The sequence below is a fragment of the Neolamprologus brichardi genome, unplaced genomic scaffold (assembly GCF_056152115.1).
Source record: "Neolamprologus brichardi isolate AB-2024 unplaced genomic scaffold, ASM5615211v1 NODE_ptg000008l+_length_2720982_cov_1, whole genome shotgun sequence".
NCBI lineage: Eukaryota > Metazoa > Chordata > Actinopteri > Cichliformes > Cichlidae > Neolamprologus > Neolamprologus brichardi.
Window position 1 is genome coordinate 149,075 of NW_028270135.1, and position 20,476 is coordinate 169,550.

General features: G+C 41.2%; 2 protein-coding genes across 2 annotated transcripts; one reads left to right on the forward strand and one right to left on the reverse strand.

Moving 5' to 3' along the window:
• The first annotated feature begins 43 nt into the window (after positions 1–43).
• On the forward strand, positions 44–10,770 carry popdc1 (popeye domain cAMP effector 1). Its single transcript, XM_087837134.1, has 8 exons — positions 44–138; positions 2,294–2,545; positions 3,697–3,821; positions 4,688–4,875; positions 5,007–5,115; positions 6,031–6,198; positions 6,307–6,448; positions 9,268–10,770. The coding sequence occupies exons 2-8, from the start codon at positions 2,317–2,319 to the stop codon at positions 9,390–9,392; spliced, it is 1,086 nt and encodes a 361-aa protein (XP_087693260.1). The 5' UTR covers positions 44–138; positions 2,294–2,316; the 3' UTR covers positions 9,393–10,770.
• Positions 10,771–12,365: 1,595 nt separating this feature from the next.
• LOC102790543 (myelin-associated glycoprotein-like) lies at positions 12,366–16,356 on the reverse strand. The gene is made up of 8 exons (XM_087837155.1): positions 16,308–16,356; positions 15,758–16,117; positions 14,811–15,089; positions 13,149–13,409; positions 12,981–13,071; positions 12,665–12,757; positions 12,491–12,554; positions 12,366–12,401 (listed from the first exon to the last, which is right to left on the reverse strand). The coding sequence occupies exons 1-8, from the start codon at positions 16,354–16,356 to the stop codon at positions 12,366–12,368; spliced, it is 1,233 nt and encodes a 410-aa protein (XP_087693281.1).
• Between the last annotated feature and the right edge of the window lie 4,120 nt (positions 16,357–20,476).

Consider the following 20,476-nt stretch of genomic DNA (forward strand, 5'->3'; position numbering starts at 1 on the left):
TCTCGCCTTGTTCCCGTTTTAGCGTCTTCCTGTCAGCTGTGTGGAATGTGAGACGCAGACAGCATCAGAGGCTCCAGCCGATCGGCCGCTTCTCCCTCTCACTGCTGCTCAGAGCTCCTCCGGCCGCTCCTCTCATCGGTAAGTGAAGTTCTCACTTTTTCGGGCTTTTAAGTTGGACCTAAGAAATTCCAGCGCAGCTGCGCGACTGGACCAGATGTGAGCTCTGCGAGTGCTGCAGCTGCTGCACAGAAATATTAATTAGCGTCCACATTTACAGTCAGATGTTGATAAAAGAGCTTCTTTACCATGAGCTGTAACGCGCTGTGTAATCTGATTACTGCTGTGTAGACTGTAAGCTGTACTTTCCCACCGGCGTTGAAAAGACAGAAACATGAATTCATTCATGATTGTAAATATGCAGCTGTGCATGTATGCGAGTCTTCAATGACAAAACATGACGGAGCTCAGCTAGACCAGTGCAGGAGCTCACTGCTGCGTTCACTAATGAGTAAAAACTGTGTTTCTGTCGTGAACCTTCGTGTTAGTTAATCTAAACTTAGCATCAGTAGAGTGACTTGTATGACTTCATGAAGGGCAGCTGGGTTTCAAACAAACCGAATGATAAAATAAACGTGTCAGGGGAGATCTGTGACAGAAGGATAGCAGGAAGGGGGAAGGCTCCGAAACCAGTGAAACCAGCTCTGACGTATAGTGTGGACACTGTGGGACCAATTATAACCACAGGAAGCTGACCTGGAAGTGGCAGTGGGAAGATAAGATTTTTGTTGGAAGGGACCAGAAAGGATAAAATTAGAAATGAGTAGAGGACAGCATATATGAATAACTAGCAGAGGAATAGTTTCACTTTAACCTCCTAGGACCCTGATCCACATATGTGGACGTCACATTTTGGGTTATTTAGACTAAAATACTCATTTTTGCTCTACATGAGCCTGATATCCACTTACAAGGACATTATACTGCTTCTGTTCTATCAAACTTTTAAACAAATATCCTCATTTGTGGCTCTCATTTTTCTTAAAAACAAAAATAAGGTTAAAAAAAATCTGGTAATTCTTTGTATTTTCATTCATCAGGCCCCAATGTGACCAAATATCAAAGAGAAATTAAAAATGCTGCTCTGGAAGAGTTCGGGTCTTAGGAGGTTAAAGCCGACTCTGGTCCACTCTTATTCGCCTTTGTTGTCCTGGAGTGGAAATAGATGACAGTTAATTATGCGTATTTGAAACCATCTACTTTCCTCTCAGATGAAATTTCGATCTGGAGATTTTGTCAGCTCCTGACATCTAAAAGACCTTTCAGTTCATAGACGTAATATAAGAATAAAAGCTGTTTTTCCTCCTGGTCATTCCCACAGTTTCAATGAGAAACTAACCTGTAAGAACGCTGGTTTGGTTCAGTTCGAGATATTGTCCTCAAATAATTTTTGTAGGGCAAATGTTCACCGGTGTAACTGACATTCTCATTTGGTTTAATGTTACATTGAACAATGTTTAGTGGATGAATGGGAGCAAAAGTATTTGTCTACATGGAGGAAAATGTTCTAGCATTCGTCTCCCTGTGAAACGCAGCAAACATCATGGTTCAATTCAATTTTATTTATATAGCGCCAAATCACAACAAAAGTCGCCTCAAAGCGCTTCATAGATACAGAGAAAAACCCAACAATCATATGACCCCCTATGAGCAGCACTTTGGCGACAGTGGGAAGGAAAAACTCCCTTTTAACAGGAAGAAACCTCCGGCAGAACCAGGCTCAGGGAGGGGCGGGGCCATCTGCTGTGATTGGTTGGGGTGAGAGAAGGAAGACAGGATAAAGACATGCTGTGGAAGAGAGACAGAGATTAATAACAGATATGATTCAATGCAGAGAGGTCTGTTAATACATACATAAGTATTAACGTGCCCTCCTGGAGGAAGGGGACGAGCTGTGTAGGGTCCAGGCATTGCCTCCTGCTGCCATACGTGACACTGACCCCAGCCAAATGTAAACTAGTGAAACTATAGTTGGAATATATTTAAAGCCCTTCCTATTTTGGAGCGCGTCTCATTGTTGCCTGCTGTTAATTCCAGTAACACCAAAGCAGCTGAAGTTCATTAACGACCCACTTCACTCCCCAGATCAGTGTAGCAGAAGTTTAATTGACTCGATGCTGTACTCTGATTAAAGTGTTCCTCACATGGTTTGAGAAGTATATTAATGTACAGCTGTGTAGTATGTATGCTTTGAACAACCATCCCCCCACATTCACTTGTACTTGCCGTACTCCAGTGTCCAAGGCGCCTCGCCAAAGGATGTCCTCCACCCCAGATGGGCCCACCCTCCTGCTCACCACGCTGTCCTCCTTCCCTTCTTCCATCCCGGCCACCACGTCTGCAGAGTCAAATGCCACGTCGTGCCAGGAGTGGGAGCAGACCCACCACCTGCTCTTCCATGTGGGAAACTTGTCCCTGCTGTTGGGCCTGGCCATCCCGACTACCTTGGCTCTGCACATGATCATGCTGCGCCTCCTCCTGACAACAGGTCAGTTCACAGCTCGTTCCCGTGACGGGATCCAGAAGTAATGTAGCGGGGAAGATTTAAGGAACAAAGTTATCACATCACGAGTAAAAGCTGCCCGTGCGTTAAACGTCTACTAGGACAGGCTTGTTGACAGTTGACTGTAACGCTGACATTTTAAAGATTTATTGGAAAGTGTTCTGCACGAACAGGGGAGACCCTGTCGGGATCCAGAAGTAATGTAGTGGGGAAGATTTAAGGAACATAAAGTTATCACATCACAAGTAAAAGCTGCCCGTGTGTTAAACGTCTACTAGGACAGGCTTGTTGACAGTAACGCTGACATTTTAAAGATTTATTGGAAAGTGTTCTGCACGAACAGGGGAGACCCTAAAAGGCTGACAGCGGAAGATAAAAGCAGGATGGAAAAAGCACTTCCAACATGTTTATCTTTGCTTGGCAAGAGAACGGAGACAGGAAGCAGCCGGACTTATGGAGGCTGTGGTTGTAATGTTGACAGCTCAGTTATTTCTGCTGCTATTTTAGAGCAAGTTTCAGTCTCAGAGAGGGAGTAAAGTAAGAGTGCTGAAATGTGTCAGGCAGCAGATTTGGTGGTTTTCTAAGACTGGATGGGTAATCATTATATAACACTGAGTAAGACATTTATTCATGTATCTAGACGAGCACTTTTCTAAATAATTGTCATGATGTCTAAAATTAAAATATGTGAATGCAATGATTATGAATTTGTGAGCGATACAAAAGTAAATTTTTGGACAATACTCCCATATATGAGCTTAAAAACAGCACTGTGTGGGCTCAGCGTTGGCCCGTAAGTTTCCCATAGAGCCATTTATGTTAAACTTACTACATGTTTGGAACAATTAGACTCCCTGCTTGTTTGTTCGTCTCACTGCTCAAAGCTTTATTACTGTTTTGCTGACAAATTCAGATTCTGAATTTTGAAATGTGCAAAAAATAAGTGAACAGAAGAAATAAACTGGGAGGAAATCATAAATGAATGATGGGGTGGCTCAAGACTTTTGCACAGTAGTGTACATTAAAGTCATTTCTGATATTACAACCACACCAGATCATTTCTCCAAGATAAGATGAAGTGTTTCTTATCTCAGCGTGGCGTGTAATCATGTGTGTAAGTCGGGTTGTTCTTGCAGGATGTGGTTTGTTCATCGCGTGGGCCGCGCTGTTCAGGTGCAACATGGATGTAATGGTGTGGAACGTGGTCTTCCTGGTGATCAACTTCGTGCACCTTTTCTACCTGTTGTATAAACGCAGGCCGGTGAGTTCAGCATCAACGTCACTCACATTATACAAGATCATCGCAGGCATGTGAGCTCATCAGAGGAGCAGTGTGTTTATCTAGCTAATAAACATGGGTTCAGTTGTGTTTCATGGTAACACAATCTGATTATGTCTGCAGCAGCACACACCACACAGGAGGAGCAACAAAGTGCAGCTGTAGTTGTTCTTTAAAGCCTTTCATTCATTAAAGTTCAAAAAACATTTTTATAACTTTTATAAAAACATTTTCTCTCGAGTTCGTTTGATTGTCTTAATAAGTGACTGGACATAAAGGACTATTTTTATTTCTTTCATCCTTTAATTAACCAGGAAAGTACGATTAGGAATAAAACTATTTTCATAGTGTCTGAAGTGTGTTTCTGAAATATATCTGGAGGACAAATTCCAGCTGTTCTGCAAACTTGCCAGAGGTGTTTTTGTCTTCGGTGCAAAAGAGACACGACTCGAGTCAAACCGTGGAGGGAACAGAATCATCCTGCTTATTCATGCGCTGCTTCCCTTTTCTTAAATGATCAAACTCTCTGTGTGTGTGAGGTTTTTTTGAAACACTTTTACTCTTTATTCTCTTTATTTGTAGTACAAAAGTTTTAAAATGTATCCACACAAAGTAGCGAAACAAACATAGTAAATATGCAGAATGCTCCATTTAAGAACAATATGCATCATGTTGTTGGTTCATTAACTTGTGAATTCTTATATATCTTATATAATTCATATATACTTATTATTTTCTATACCATAATGTAAAAATGGCTCCTGTCATTAACCCAGCTGTGCTTCAGTACTCTGGGCTGACTGTGGATGTGCTCGCGTCAGACTAACCGTTCAAACTGTTGCTGTCAGATTAAGATTGACAGGGAGCTGCGGTCCGTCTACAAGAGGATGTTTGAGCCTCTGCATGTGCAGGAGGCGTTGTTCCAGCGACTCACGGGACAGTTCTGCACCATTCAGACGCTGAAGAAAGGCCAGGCCTACGCTGCTGAGGACAAGACGTCTGTAGACGAGCGCCTCAGCATTCTGCTCAAAGGAAAGTATGTGCTGCTTGTTTCCCTAATGAACGTCACACAGGTCTGACTAATACACACGATTGAGGTTATTATTGTAACACCTGCTTTTCTCATTTAGTTGGTCAGAATTTTGAATTTCATTTTTTGTGTGATAGGATGAAAGTTTCATACCGAGGCCATTTTCTGCACAACATCTATACCAACTCATTCATCGACTCTCCAGAGTTCAGGTCCACTGAGATGCACCGAGGAGAGAAGTTTCAGGTAAATTCACCTGCATGGAAGCTTAGATCTGACATAAAGGATGGATGAAAGATACAGGCAGTGCTGCATGTTTCAGTGGGTGCAGGGCCGATTTCCTTCTGTGGCTGTAAAAACATGTCTGACTGTGCAGAACGTGAATATTCAATAAAGATTTAAGGAGGTCAAATTTCTTTAAACAGAGCTCTGGAACATCATAAAGTTTCACATGCATGGTAATTCAATGTAGTATATTTTTGAAGTACTAATAATAGTGATAAAACCAGTAATAAGTGTATTGATGTCTGTATCTAGGCAACAACTTGATGTCAGGCAGAATAATACTAATATATATATATATATATATATATATATATATATATATATATATATATATAGCAGCATTTTTATTATTATTATTATTGTTAGTAGCAGTAGTAGTACCCTCCAATTCATTGTGAAAAAATAAATAAATAAATAAATAAATATATATATATATATATATATATTTATTTATTTTTTCACAATGAATTGGAGGGTACTACTACTGCTACTAATAATAATAATACTAAACATAGTAAAATAAATGTTCTTTTGCATTCAGAAATAACAAAAAGCTTTTGAGAAAGTTGTCATAAAATAAAGCGCTTAATTCAAAAACTTGTGAAAAGGTATCATTTGACTTCTTTTTTCCTTAACTACACTTCACATGTAAGCAGTCTGAACTAATCTTAACTTTAAATCCTCTGAACGTTCCCTTACTCGTCTCCTCACAGACTTCTGTTCGTCTACAGACACGCAGAGACCGGCACAGCGTCTCAGTCAGTCTGTAGATAGATGAGAACAATCAGGCCCAAGAAAACCGTGAAACAAAGCCTATAAAAATCTGCATCCCTACCTTTTGACAGCTTAACACTTGTTAATGTGTTTGATTGACAGGTGACCATCATGGCAGAAGAGAACTGCAAGTTCCTGTGTTGGTCTCGAGAGAGACTCACCTATTTCCTGGAGTCAGACACTTTCCTGAATGAGGTTTTCAGGTTCCTCATCGGCAAAGATATCACCAACAAACTGTACTCTCTGAATGACGCCACGCTCAGCGACAAGGTGCGTCCCGCTGGTGTCGATTTATTGGAGCATCTTGTTTAATGTAATGTGACCGCTGTGAGAGTGCTCGCTGTGCTGATGAGGGTGCTGGTCGTGGTTATGTTCCAGGCTGTGAAGAAAATGGACCGACAGCCCAGCCTGTGCTCCCAGTTGTCTATGACACAGGTGAGGAACAGCATGGCGAGCAGCAGTGACACCGATGACGTTCTCAACCAGATCCTACGAGGTGGATCTGCTGGATCATCGCTCCGTGAGTCTTAATGGGATCTTTACTCTGTCGCTGCAGCATGTGCTGGGATCCACAGCTCTGCCAGTGTTCCCAGCAGCTCAAACGAGTCACAAATGTGGGGCTCTCTCACTCCTCCGTAAATGTTCAGTGATGTTGAGGTTTATCTTTGGACTTCTGCGTGTTGCCTCCTCGCAGGCTTCTGTTCACACACATTCATATTTCTAAAGAGCTGCTGAGATGAAATCCTCACCAGATGTTGGTCACAATCCATTCAATCCACACATGGAAGTTAAAATATGTTTAACAGTGAGAAACGACACAGGGAACATGTGTTGAACACAGTGAGGTGCAAATAGTCATGAAATCTGAAATCCTGGCTCAGCTGCAGAGGGCTGCTGCAGTGGATTCACGGGGAGGCTATGGCCACCTTGGGCACCATGCAGATCCTGGTCCACGAAACACTGGTTTGACTCAAGACTAGGGATGGGTACCGGTAACTGGTGCCATGATGGCACCTGTTCTGACATAAACGGTAGTAACCAGGCCGAAAAGCAGCGCACATTTCGGTGCTTTATTTTCCTGAGATGTCACACACTTTAGATTCTAGCCAATCATTTTACGTTTCTGAGGATAGTAGGCGGGTCCAGGTACGTACGTTCTTTTAGAGCAGAGCTACAGATTAAAAATGACCAAGGCAAAGCGGTCAAAGTCTGGCTGTACTTCACAGCAAAAGATGCAAACTCAGCAGCTGCAACAAGTGCTTTAAGCTGATACTGTGATGCTGTCAAAGGAGGTAACACCTCAAATCTGATGAAACACCTGGCGACGCATAGCGTTTTTTTAAAAGCCGAGAAATGCACCGTATTTGATAGCTTGCTGCGAGACCTCACACCGAGCACATCTACTGCGGGTGTGGTGCCTGTTATCGACCCGGAGTTAGCAACATCCCCCAAAAACCCGAAGAGGAGAGTCCTGGCCCCTAGCCCTGCCAGTGTAGCAGAAATGATGATGATGATGATGCAGCAGCAGCCGTTCTTCTCTGCGTGAGTAGCTTAATGTTGTTCGTGTGTAATTTACGTTGAGTAGGCTAACCACGTTATTACATTAATGCATGTAAGGTGAACTAGCAAACATCATCATAGCTACATGCAGCTGTCTTCTTGTTTGATGGCAGATACTCCCTTCACCCTGGACAAAAAGGCTAAAATGACCAAAGAAAAAGTGGAAAACAGCTGAACATGAGAGGTTTTTGGACCAATTTTGTGTTCTCCATTCTTTAAGCACCGGTTTGAGCACCGTTTAAGCACCGGCACCGTTTCAAAAGTACCGGTTTGGCACCGGTATCAGATAAAACCTAAACGAAATCCATCCCTACTCGAGATGTTGTTGGACGCAGAGCGGATGGAAATTAAGTGTGTGCATGGGGATGGTCACAAAGATTCCACAGTGCCCGTGGAAATAACGTAGACTCGAGGCTGTGGTTCGACAAGTTAATGGGGCAGTGTGAAGAGGTGCGCTCACAACGTGTAGGGACGTGATGTTTGTGCTCAGTGGTGATGCAAAGTCGTCTAACACTGACTCTAATTCTGCTGATTCTACTAGTAGGGCAGAGTGTGCTAGTTTGAGCCATTAATGGGGTCCTGTCCGAGCACATTGGCATGGACCCCATCATGGCATCATGGCATGGCCGTTTCAGTGCACAGGGTATCGCTTTCATAAGTTTATTCATGAGGACGAATGCAGTTGGGATCGCTGGCTGGACCCTGTGTTGTTGGCACTTCGGGAGGTGCCCTAAGCATCCATGAGTTGCTGTTCAGCAGGAAGCTGCAGGGGCTGTTGGACCTTAAAGAAAACCGTGAGGAAGGTCCAAGCCCAGGTAAGAGTGAAATTCTGACGTTCCTTGTAGCACACCTGTGCATCAGAGGGGCTCACAGCCAACCTGAAGAAGTGTGCAATTGGATGGAGGGAGGGACAGTGTCTGAGGTCCCACTTGGGATGGTTGTTACCGACATCTTTTATGTCAATAACACCTTTAATATATGTCAATATCTGTTATTAATCTCTGTCTCTCTTCCACAGCATGTCTTTATCCTGTCTTCCTTCTCTCACCCCAACCAATCACAGCAGATGGCCGCCCCTCCCTGAGCCTGGTTCTGCTGGAGGTTTCTTCCTGTTAAAAGGGAGTTTTTCCTTCCCACTGTCGCCAAAGTGCTGCTCATAGGGGGTCATATGATTGTTGGGTTTTTCTCTGTATCTATGAAGCGCCTTGAGGCGACTTTTGTTGTGATTTGGCGCTATATAAATAAAACTGAATTGAATTGAATTGAATAGAAATATATTTCTTCAAAAATTGGTGAAATGTTCAAAACTGACTTTACTCGCTATGATGTTAAAACAGTTCTTCTGTAGTGCTAGCTAAATGCTGTACACACGCTTAATTTAATTGATGTGTGCAGCATGAATGCATAAAGATGAGAAGGGGGGAAAGGATGCATGGTAGGACTGTAGCAAATGTTATGCTGCTGGCTGGAAGCAACGCAAGGGAATAAGATAGCAGTGAAGGAAGGCGCACACAGGTGGACTATCTTATGCAGGAAATGTCATCTGAAAGGTAAACTGCATGGTGGAGTCAACAGAGAATTCATTCACTTTTGTCATATAGCGCCAAAACACAACACAGTTGCCTCGAGGCGCCCAGCTGCAGTGGATGATACAGGACAAAGACACCCTGTGGAAGAGAGATTAATAAAACTAATGATTAAATGCAGAGTGCTGTATATGCTCAGACTTGTTTGTTTAGCCACAATGTTCCATATTTTTTTCATTTTGTGTTTTTCTAGAGATCTCACCCGGCACCAAAGTGTCCTCAAAAATGAATCCTATAGAAGAAGGCATGGAGGACGATGTGTTCGAAGAATCGGCTTCGTCTGACCACATGCCCAACACTTCCACTGAGAACGTGTAGCCAGCAGTGACCGCAGGGGCATGCTGTGAAGTCCAACACAGCTGACACAACGTTCCTTGTGTCAGCTTGAGGGAACCCAAAGCCCCATCAGACATGATGGGTATCATGACGGTGGTTGTCAACTTTCTTATGTTTCCTCACATAAAAATGTGCATCTCATGTGTCATATGTCTCTTGAACAGAATCATCCTGTGACTGCAACATACTAATTAGATGTTATCAGAGAAGAATCTTTAAAAAACTTCACAAATATAACTAAAATGTAATATTGTTGCAAATAGGACCAAAGTTAATGCTGCAAAAATCTTTAATGCAGTGATTTAGCACAAAGTCAACCTTTTTAATTGAGATAATATATTTACTTTACCCCTGAGTGCGCTCTAAAGATGATAGCGTAATAAAGGAGCAGTTCAGGCAGTGTAAAGGAGACAAGTAAGTAAATGTCAAAAGGTTGATTATGTTCTCACTGAAAACATCCAGATGAACAGAATCAACCTTTAAAGTATAAAAACATTTATATATTTCCTGCATCACCAACTGAATACATGGAATTTGCTGTGACAATGCAGCACAGTTTGCACTGCTGTGGCAATTCATTCGTGATGTTAGTGAGGTACAACTTAACAAATTTCTCATATAAAATTTATTCTCCCAGCAAAGAATCCTTTTAAGAATCAGTGAAACGTGGAACGAACTCATTAATCTGAAACTGTAAACCAGAGTTTACAGAGACAGCCACTGTCATCATGCAAACCTCTGTTTAAGCCCAACATGGCTCACTAACCTTAATCTTCATAGTACATCACTCAGATCTATAGTCTATAGATATGTTCAGCACACTGACTGGGATAGCTGCAGCTCAGGAGGCAGAGCAGATGGTCTATGGTTGGCTGGTTTGGTCCCTGGCTTATCTCCAGTCTGCACGCTGAAGTATCCTTAGGCAAGATACAAAAGCCAGAGTTGCTCTCTGATGCAGAATATGAATGTGTGTCATTGTTAGATAGAAAGCACTTAGGCTAAGAAGGTCTTGCATGAGCGGATGTGAATAGATGAACGAGGCATGCTGTGTTGATTTTGAGTGCTCAAGTAGAAACAGTTCATTTACCATCTGTACATATTTGTCTCAGACCTGAACAAACAGCAACAAAGTTGATACATTATGTCATATCACACTATAATGTTCTTAGTTCTTACTACAAATGTTTCATTTGGAGTTCACCGTGTATTAAATGTATGTGATCACATGTATGTGCAGTGCATCCATATCCTGTCATGTTACGGTGCTTTTCCACCCTAAAACCCCACACACAACACCCCACAGTGACAAAGGGGGAAATGTTGGCTTGAAAATTCTTCAAAATATATTAAAAAAACAAAAGTAAATATTACATGTGCAGGTTTTCATAGTTTTCACAGTCAGACCTGAGCTAAGGAGCATCCTGTTTCCACTCAGTATCTGTCACGTGTTCCTACAACTTTATTGACCGTCGTAAATTCAGTTAATTGGACATGATTTGAAAAGGTATGCATCTGTCTGTATGAGGTCCCCTCGTTGACAGTTTATACTGAAGCACAAACCCGTCCAGGAGTCTAAGAAGTTGTCTGTAGTCAGGATTGTAATTGAGGCCCAGATCGGGCGAAGGGTACATTTCTGTCACATTGAAGGTGCCACTGAACAAATGTTGGACCATTTTTTATTTTAAGTTCACTTGTTTTCTGTTTAGTTAGTCGTGCATTTTTAAATTAAATGCTGTGAAGATATCCACACAAGCTCTGGTGTAGAAATGGCCGTAATAATACTGCAAAGATCTGATTTCTGATTCACTGATAGTGAAGAAACTCACACATCATGGGAAGCAGCAGCCTATTGCAGCGACACTGAGGATTCAGGGTCACCTGATCCAGCCCTAACTGTGTCATCAAAAAGGAAAGTGTGCTTTAAGTCTGCTCTTTTGGGGTAATACGGTACTGAGAGTTTGTATTTGAGCCCTTTTTGAAATGATTAAACTATTTTTAGGATTTAAACCCTTTAAATGTCAGTTTAAACATTTGAGTTACTAAATAATTATTGAAAAAAACTAACAGAAAACTGCTTTTTCCATATAATAAATAGTACAGGAATGGGACGTTTCAAAGATCAGCAACAAAACTGATTTTCATGCATTTTTGTTCTTTTGTATATGTGGTGCCAGATACTCCCTAAAAAGTTCACCTCAACTAAAACCACATGTTGAATCTCTCTGCCATTGCAGTGTAAAACAGAAGTACTGATTCCTTACTGGAGGGATGGATTTAGTCATTTAAGTTATTTAAAAAAGTTACAGAATTACTGAATCTAACACAGAGCATGAAGTTAGTTTATAAAGTGGGTCAAACTTCATCCTGCTTTACGCCTCCTCGTTTGTTGCAGACTAAGTATATATGATGGATGAAAGTGGAGCTAAAGGCAGAGGAAGAAGGAGATGTAGGCACCGATCGGTTTTCTGTCGCCCGTTTGCTGGGAGTAAGGGCGCCCTCCGTTGCGAGGTGCGCCTGCTGCTTGCAGTACAGGGAGGAGAGGGCGGGGCGGCGGGGGATTCACTGGCTGGAGCATCTAATAACCAACTCACAAAATAAAAACAAAACAACAAACACGAAAACACCAGACATCATGATACAGACTTATAATTTGCACCGATGTTTTTTCGAAATTCTGTATGCGAAAAGTGAGCGCGAGCCCTCGGTGCGCCTGCTCGCTGCTGAAGTCAAAGTAAACTTTATTGTCATCTCCGCTACGTGCTTTGTCTCTAGGGGCCACTACATATATTTATATATAAACATAAACCTTAGAACTGAAGAAGCTTCTTGGATGAGAGGTGAAACATCTATAAATATAAACATTGAAAACTGAATGAGATTGGGGAAAAAAAAAACTTGACTCATAACTCATATATCAGAGGACATAAACATGGACTCCAGCTGATCTTCCACATGCTACACATTGGCATATATTGACTCATCCCAGTCAGTCTGCACAGAGAAACAAGATTAATTCACTCCCCTTTTTCATGCATGCAAAATATGAATGAACTAATGAAGAAAACATTACTTATCCATACGTTGCCATAGACAGGATAATTGGTGTACATGTCAGGGGAAGGGATATCCTTGCGGCTCATTTTCCTGCAGAAAGAAAAGCTATTATTAAAACAAGTGACACATCTTTAAACTTATATTTATGATATATAAGATTTTTGTTTGTTTGTTTGCAAACAGAAGTGAAGAATTAAAACCTTTTCGGTGGGGCACTATGAGGGAGCTCCACAGGTCTGTCTGACATCATGGTGCTCAAGTTAGTGGTTGTTGTGTCTCTTGATCTCCCCCTACTGGCAGTAAAATGTTTTTGATTAAATGAGAAAGGAAACTGACACTTTTCACAGCCTCTGAAATTAAAGACAGGCTGTCAGCACCTAAAAAAATTGTTCTGGTGCTCATATAGTTGTAATCATGATTGTGACTATTATTTGATACATGTTGCAATATTTACAGATTCTCCCACATACATGACTTACTTGTTTATCTGCAATGATTATGTTCATGACAACTTACCATTTTTTAACAACTCCCACTCCACTTCCTATCAAAATAATCAGCAAAATCACACCTGCTCCAGTTGAGATAAGAATATTCTGCATGTTGTCTGTTGACAAAGAAACCATGTTAAGTATTTTTGTCGTGTAAAAATAGAGAGATCAATCCATCCTAAGTCTTTCTTACCATTAACAGGTAAAGAGAGCAAAATGTTGTCATATCCCACCACGTTGATTGCCAGGCAGTGCACAAACCTGAAAGACCCAAAGTCTGTCTGCAGAGTCTCAATAGTAACAAAGCCATTTTTCTCTGCTTTGCTGCTTTGCAGGACTCTGTCACCAAGAACAAAATGTACCATGCTGGGAGGCTCGGACTCTACAGTGCACTCACACTTTACCACGCCGTCCTCTGAAGAACACTTTGAGGAAGTTTTGATGTCAGGGCCATCTGTGAGGACAAGACATATATTAAGACATAGCCATGCATATATTATATATGTTTGAATGAAATAAAAAAATCTATTTTCTTTTTGGATTTACTCTCGCGTAATGTAACACATAACATGAGCTGCACAGGGCACGTCTGGTGACAGCTGACAGTTTAACTGTGCCACTCATAGCTGCTAACAGGGTTAGCATCACTGAAGCACTTCAGGCATACAGTTTTTTAGTGTGTGTGTGTGTGTATAATAAAAACAACCCAAAAACCCTGTAAAACCGACAACTTTACAGTGATTATAACATAGATGCATCATGACTACTTTGAATCCCCTGATAATGAAACTAGTGCAACAAATTGCAAATGTTATAAAGTAATAAATATATATTTATGTATAACACAGCTGTGTTTGGGAGGAAAACTACATCTAACACAATAAACTGTTGATGCTATTGTTTCTCCATACACTAGGTGATTCTTACAGTACTTGGACCCTTCTAGTTTGTTTAATTAGTGTAATCACTGTGTGGAGTACCCACGAGTGTTAAAATGAACAGGGCCGTGGAAGGCCTGGGTGCGGTGCAGTTGAAATAAGCATGCAGTGTGATTGATTGTTAGATCATTAAGAAATATAGTATGTAAGAAGGCAGCATTTCACAGCTTTCCCTTTCAATACAAAAAAAACCAAACTCCAGTGAACTTCATTTACTGGCAGCATGAATCAAGTTTTCAGGTGAGTAGTGTGAGGGCTGTCATACTCAGTCATGGTGAGAGGCAACTGTGTCTACTGTGACCATACAACAAATTGTAACTTTCTTTATTTGTGCTCCCTTCCCCTATTTTGTTCTATTTTATCACTTTTAATCCACATTTTTAAAGTTTTTTTCTTTTTTATTTGATTGTAAATAACGTTTTAGTTTAAGTGTCTTGATGCATGCTCAATCATCCAGGTAAGTGAATCTCCAAAAGTTGATTCTGTTCATCTGTTCATCACCACCCCTCCCTGAGCCTGGTTCTGCCGGAGGTTTCTTCCTGTTAAAAGGGAGTTTTTCCTTCCCACTGTCGCCAAAGTGCTTGCTCATAGGGGGTCATATGATTGTTGGGTTTTTCTCTGTATCTATGAAGCGCCTTGAGGCGACATTTGTTGTGATTTGGCGCTATATAAATAAAATTGAATTGAATTGAATTGAATTGAATTGAATCTGGACGTAGCGTTTTGTGGGAGAAACGTTTCGTCACTCATCCAAGTGGCTTCTTCAGTCTCAGCTGACTGCAGGTAAGATTGGGAAATCTCATAAGACTGGGGCATTGCGTCCAGATGAGCAGAATCAACTTTTGGAGATTTTAGTTTAAAAAGGCTTGATACTAGCTACAGCGGTTAATACCCTGGTACATCTGCAGTGCACTTACATCTTACTTGAAGTATCTTAGATGTTTCCTGGTGCAGCCCTCGATGGTATGTTATGTTGCATTTTAAAGGCTTGTTGTGATCAGAGCGGTTTGGGTGAAAGGTCAGAGTAGATGTTGAATTCCACTGGCCTTCATGAAGCTGCTGTGTTTGATCGTGCTGCTCTCCAGAGTGACTCCAGATGAAAGAAGGTGGATATTTGGGGCAGGAGTGAAACACGGAGCAGGATGCAGACACATTCTCACCCTCCTTTATCTCTTGCACAGAGAAATCAGGTTGACCTGTGTTAACAAAAAAGACTGTGGTCATAAACCAGAACTCCATCATGGCAGTAAGTTTATACTGTAATGGAAATACAAATGTACTTAACCAGTACAGCTGCTGATTTTATGTTTTATGCAACTTTAAATTTTAGTCAAGTTAATAAACTGTTCACAGTAAAGGGTTTTGAGTGTGATTTCAAGCTTAAAGATGAATGAAATAAGAAATAAACTAGGTGATAATTACTTTCAATATCTGACTGACAAAGAAGAAGAAGATGAGCAGTTTTACAATAAACAATTTATAAAGAACAAAGCGAACTGATAGTTGATAACATGGTTGGAGTATAAAGATGCTATTGCCATTGATTTTAATTGATTATCATAATTTGATGAGTTGTACAAATACATTTTTACATCAAGGTTTGAATGAGTAGTTCAACAACTAAAGCAAGTCTGCAAAAATTAATGCAAAATGTTCCAGAGCACTGCAACCTGACCCTACAATATTTACTTCATATTTATATTCAAAGGAGTATAAAAGACTTAGATCAGACCTGTTTCACTAAAACTAAAATGCTCACGAATGCTGAATGTCAAACGTCCAACATGATGGTAAAAATACTGGAAATAAAAAGAGAACTATTAGAGCTAGAACACAAGACTTTACTGGTATTAATTTTACTTACTGACTGAAACAGAGACTTTGTTATTTGTGTAGGAGTACTGGTCATAGCCTTTCATTTCAATCCGGAAATATAAAGGCCCCACATCCCTTTGTTGAAGATCATCAATCATCAGAGAACAGTTCTTCTTGCTGAGGTCTCCCAGCAGCTTTGTCCGATTCCGAAACTGACTCGAAGTTTGAGACTTACCCGAATGACAGATGACTTGATCATCCTTATTATACCAAATGCCTGTAACGCTTGTGGTATTGGTTTGTGGATCTGGGTAGTTATAAGAGCAGGGGATCACCACACATGCGCCAAGAAGACCTTTCACTGAGGATGGCACAGTGGCGCTCCAAGATGAAGCTTCTGTTGGGGTAACTGTAATAAAGTGTAAAATGCGATGAAATAAAGCACAGGAATAAGACAAAGAATGAAAGAAGGACAGCAGCATGGAATAATACAGACCAGATCATCGAACACTTGTCATAATTTGTCTGTACAAAAACACAAAGGCCTATAAAAGAAGTGAGAATTAAAGATTACAGCTAAATATATGAACTATCCATACCTTTAAAGCAAATGCACATAAGAACAAACACAAAGACCACCAATGCCATCTTTCACCTCGTTGTCACTCAAGTAAATACAGACAAGTTTTGTTTGTCGTCACATTTATTTCCTTCATGTGTGAGGTGATTGCGAAGTTTCAATTCTATTTTTAAGATCCTCTGAATTGAACTGCATGCCACAGCCCTGAGTCTGTGGACTCAGTGGTTTTGTTTTCATTGTTATTATCCATGGTTTCGATTTTATTCGATTAAGGTCTTCTGGTTCTGAGGCCATTTGCTATCATAGGTCGTGTCCAAATTCATGGGCTGCATCCTCCTGAGGACCCGGCCTTCGCGGTCTACGTGGGCCGGGTCCTCAGGAGGTCGGGTAGGCCGGAAGTAAACGGCTGTGAAATTGGACGGTCTAGCCTTCTCGGTCTACTCCCGCCCTTAATTCAGAGTATTTCCGGTTGTCAGCGCCACGGCACGAAAATCGAAAATGGACCCCGAAATCTTTCTCCGTTTTTTGTGTTCATTTTTAATTATCAACGAGCTAACCCACATTCTCGCCTGAAAATATGTTTAAAGTTTATTTTGTGGCCCAGAAAGATTAATAAGAGTAATTTTAAAACTTAGTAGCGGCCGCCATTGTTGGAAACTGGAGTTTGGCTGGGCCGCGCTATGAATTCTGGGATATGGTGGGCCACGAAGGACACACCCGACCCATCCTTCAAATTCGGGGAAAAGGAGGACGCATTTGTCGGCTGCATTTGGAGGAGTCTACGAATTTGGACAGCCTTCGGCGCGTCGCTGTGATGTAATCGGTCTACAAATGCGTCCTCAGGAGGAAGCAGCCCATGAATTTGGACACGACCTTTGTGTGTCTAGTTTTTCTTCCCATTGTCTCATTGTGTCCAATTAATCCCAGCTGTGTCTCCTTCCTGTTTCTCATTCCCTGATTGCCCCTTTGTGTTTATGAGACCTGTGTTTTCTCCTGCTTGTTGCTGCTTCATCTGCGTTATTTTCCTGCGTCATCCTGTGTAGTTTCCCTGCACCTCCATTTCAGGTTTCAAGGCTGTTTTTGGTTAGTTTTTCCCAGTTTAGGTTATCATTAGGTTTTCTTTCATGCCCGCTACGTTCCTGTTTGTTTCACCTACCATATTAATAAAGCTCACTCGCATCAGAAGCTGCCTGCAACTTGGGTCCTTTATTAAAACTCATACAGCTTGCCCAGCTAGCCGTGACGCTTCTCAGATGAAAGGTGAAACATCTTTAAGAGATTTAGTCCAGTCTCTTTTCTTTGCAAGCTCTTAGATAACCCTCTGAAGCCACTTTATCAAACACAAATTGTCACCTCTTTCCCTCATATGCTGTAAGGTTGAGAAAATAGTCATATTAATCATAATTTCATTTTTTTCTATGATAACCTAATGACCTTGTAGTACCATATCACCCTATTAGAGCACTTCGCTCCCACTCTGCAGGCCTACTTGTTGTTCCTAGAGTATTTAAAAGTAGAATGGGAGGCAGAGCCTTCAGTTTTCAGGCCCCTCTTCTGTGGAACCAGCTTCCAGTTTGGATTCAGGAGACAGACACTATCTCTACTTTCAAGATTAGGCTTCAAACTTTCCTTTTTGCTAAAGCATATAGTTAGGGCTGGACCAGGTGACCCTGAATCCTCCCTTAGTTATGCTGCAATAGATGTAGGCTGCCGGGGGATTCCCATGATGCATTGAGTTTTTCCTTTCCAGTCACCTTTCTCACTCATAATGTTTTGAATCATACTTGTTATTGATATATGGATCTCTTCCACAGCATATCTTTTATCCTGTCTTCCTCCTCTCAGCCCAACCTGTTGCGGCAGGTGGCCACCCCTCCCTATAATTTTTTTTTTTATAATCAGTTTCAGTGTTTCTTTGAGACTGACATCACAACTTGATCATTACATGCCTTTCTTTTTGCCTTTTGCTTCTTTATTTAGTTTCTCATTATATTATGTATTAATATATTTAGGTTTTCACTTTTTGGTCCATTTCTTTCTTTCCTTTTTTAAAATAAATCTTATTTGTTTTCCATTAAATTGATTCTTTTATGTAGTTTCTACCATGCTGAGTTATTGTCTTTACTGTAAGCTGACCTCTATGTGTCCCTTGTATAAAGTCATTCCTTTTGTGTTTTGCAAGAAAGGTCAACCTAGTTCACAGGTGTCAAACTCCAGGCCTCGAGGGCCGGTGTCCTGCAGGTTTTAGATGTGTCCTTGATCCATCACAGCTGATTTAAACGGCTAAACGACTCCTCAAAATGTCTTGCAGTTCTCCAGAGGCCTGGTAATGAACTCATTTAATTCAGGTGTGATGACCCAGGGTGAGATCTAAAACCCGCAGGACACCGGCCCTCGAGGCCTGGAGTTCGACACCCCTGACCTAGTTTAAATATTTCTCTGGTTACTGGAATTGTCATGTTACATTAATAGAAAACCAGCCTTTAGTGCTAAACGTAGAATATTTACCATAATACAAATGGGTTTATTTTTAACATTCATGAGAAGGGTTACACTTGACAGTCATCACTTCACAGCTCTGTTTTGCAATGCAACACGTTAACCACAGTGCAGCATCCCACCTTAAGCTTGGTGTTTTAGCTAATTACCATAAGCTTTGCTAGAATAAATAGATGAATAAATAGACTGTGGGTAGATAAAGATGATATTCTACGCCTACTGGTGTTGGCCAGAGGGGCCGATGGCGCGATATGGCAGCCTCGCTTCTGTCAGTCTGCCCCAGGACAGCTGTGGCTACAACTGTAGCTGCCTCCACCAGTGTGTGAATGTGAGAGTGAATGAATAGTGGAATTGTAAAGCACTTTGAGGGTCTTGAAAAGCGCTTTATAAATCCAATCCATTATTATTATTATTCTAATGTTTGCCTTTGCTGACTTATATTAGGGGATTTGCTGTTTTTAGCAGTAAAAACTATTAGACTCACCACAGGCCAGTATGGACAGATGTGCACTTAATACTCTGATATGACCCAGGTTATGATGCTGTATGTTGTTTGTGGTCCTCACACCCAAGGGTGGCATTGTTTGTTCTCTGTGTTTGTGCTTGTGTAAGTTCCACGTAAAGGTTGTTTGGTTTGTGTGGTTAGCCACAATGGGGTTTCATTTATATAAGTTTGCCGGGAATGCAACATTGCAGTTAAATAAGTGTAGAAAGATAGATTTGATGCTCATTGAAAACCTTTGTGCAAACACCATTGGCTGTGAGGAAAGATCAGCTGCGGCAGCTTGTAGCTGGTTGAGAGGGTTCAACTGGCAGATGTGGCATTTGTAAATGGGGCAGGCAAAGCTGATGTGGAGCCTCTAGCTCCTTCCACTGGTCCTCCTGTAAACAAGTCAAGTCAAGTCAACTTTATTTATATAGCACATTTAAAAGACATCAAGTGTCGGCCAAAGTGCTGAACAGAGGAATAATATAATTAAAAAAATTAAAATAATTAAAATAGAAAGAAAACTTTGTAAGACATGTAATATCAGCGAGATCCAAAAGCCTTGGAAAATAAGTAGGTCTTGAGATTTGATTTAAAGATTTCCAAGGATGAAGAGAATTTTATGAAGGGGGGGAGACTATTCCAGAGTCTCGGGGCGGCAATGGAGAAAGCTGTCACCTCTAGATTTGAGCTGGGAGCGTGGAACTGATAAAACCATCTGACTGGAGGAGCGCAGAGATCGAGTGGGTAAGTGCAGGCTAAGAAGATCTGAAATGTAACCTGGAGCCAAACCATGGAGGGCTTTAAAAACAAATAATAAAACCTTAAAATCGATTCTATATTTAACTGGTAGCCAATGTAGAGATGCGAGTACCGGGGTAATATTCTCTCTCTTTCTAGTGCCCGTCAGGAGCCTTGCGGCTGCATTTTGAACAAGTTGCAGGCGTGACAGGCTTGAGTGACAAATGCCTAAATAGAGAGAGTTACAGTAGTCAAGACGTGACAATATGAAAGCATGGATAACAGTTTCCAGGTCTTTAGATGACAGGATATTTTTGAGTTTAGAAACGCTCCTGAGTTGGAAAAAACTGCCACGAACAACTGAATTTATTTGCTTGTCCAGCTTGAGAGTGGAATCAAAGATGAAACCAAGATTTTTTACATGGGGATGTACATTAGCTGATAATGGGCCCAGATTGTTT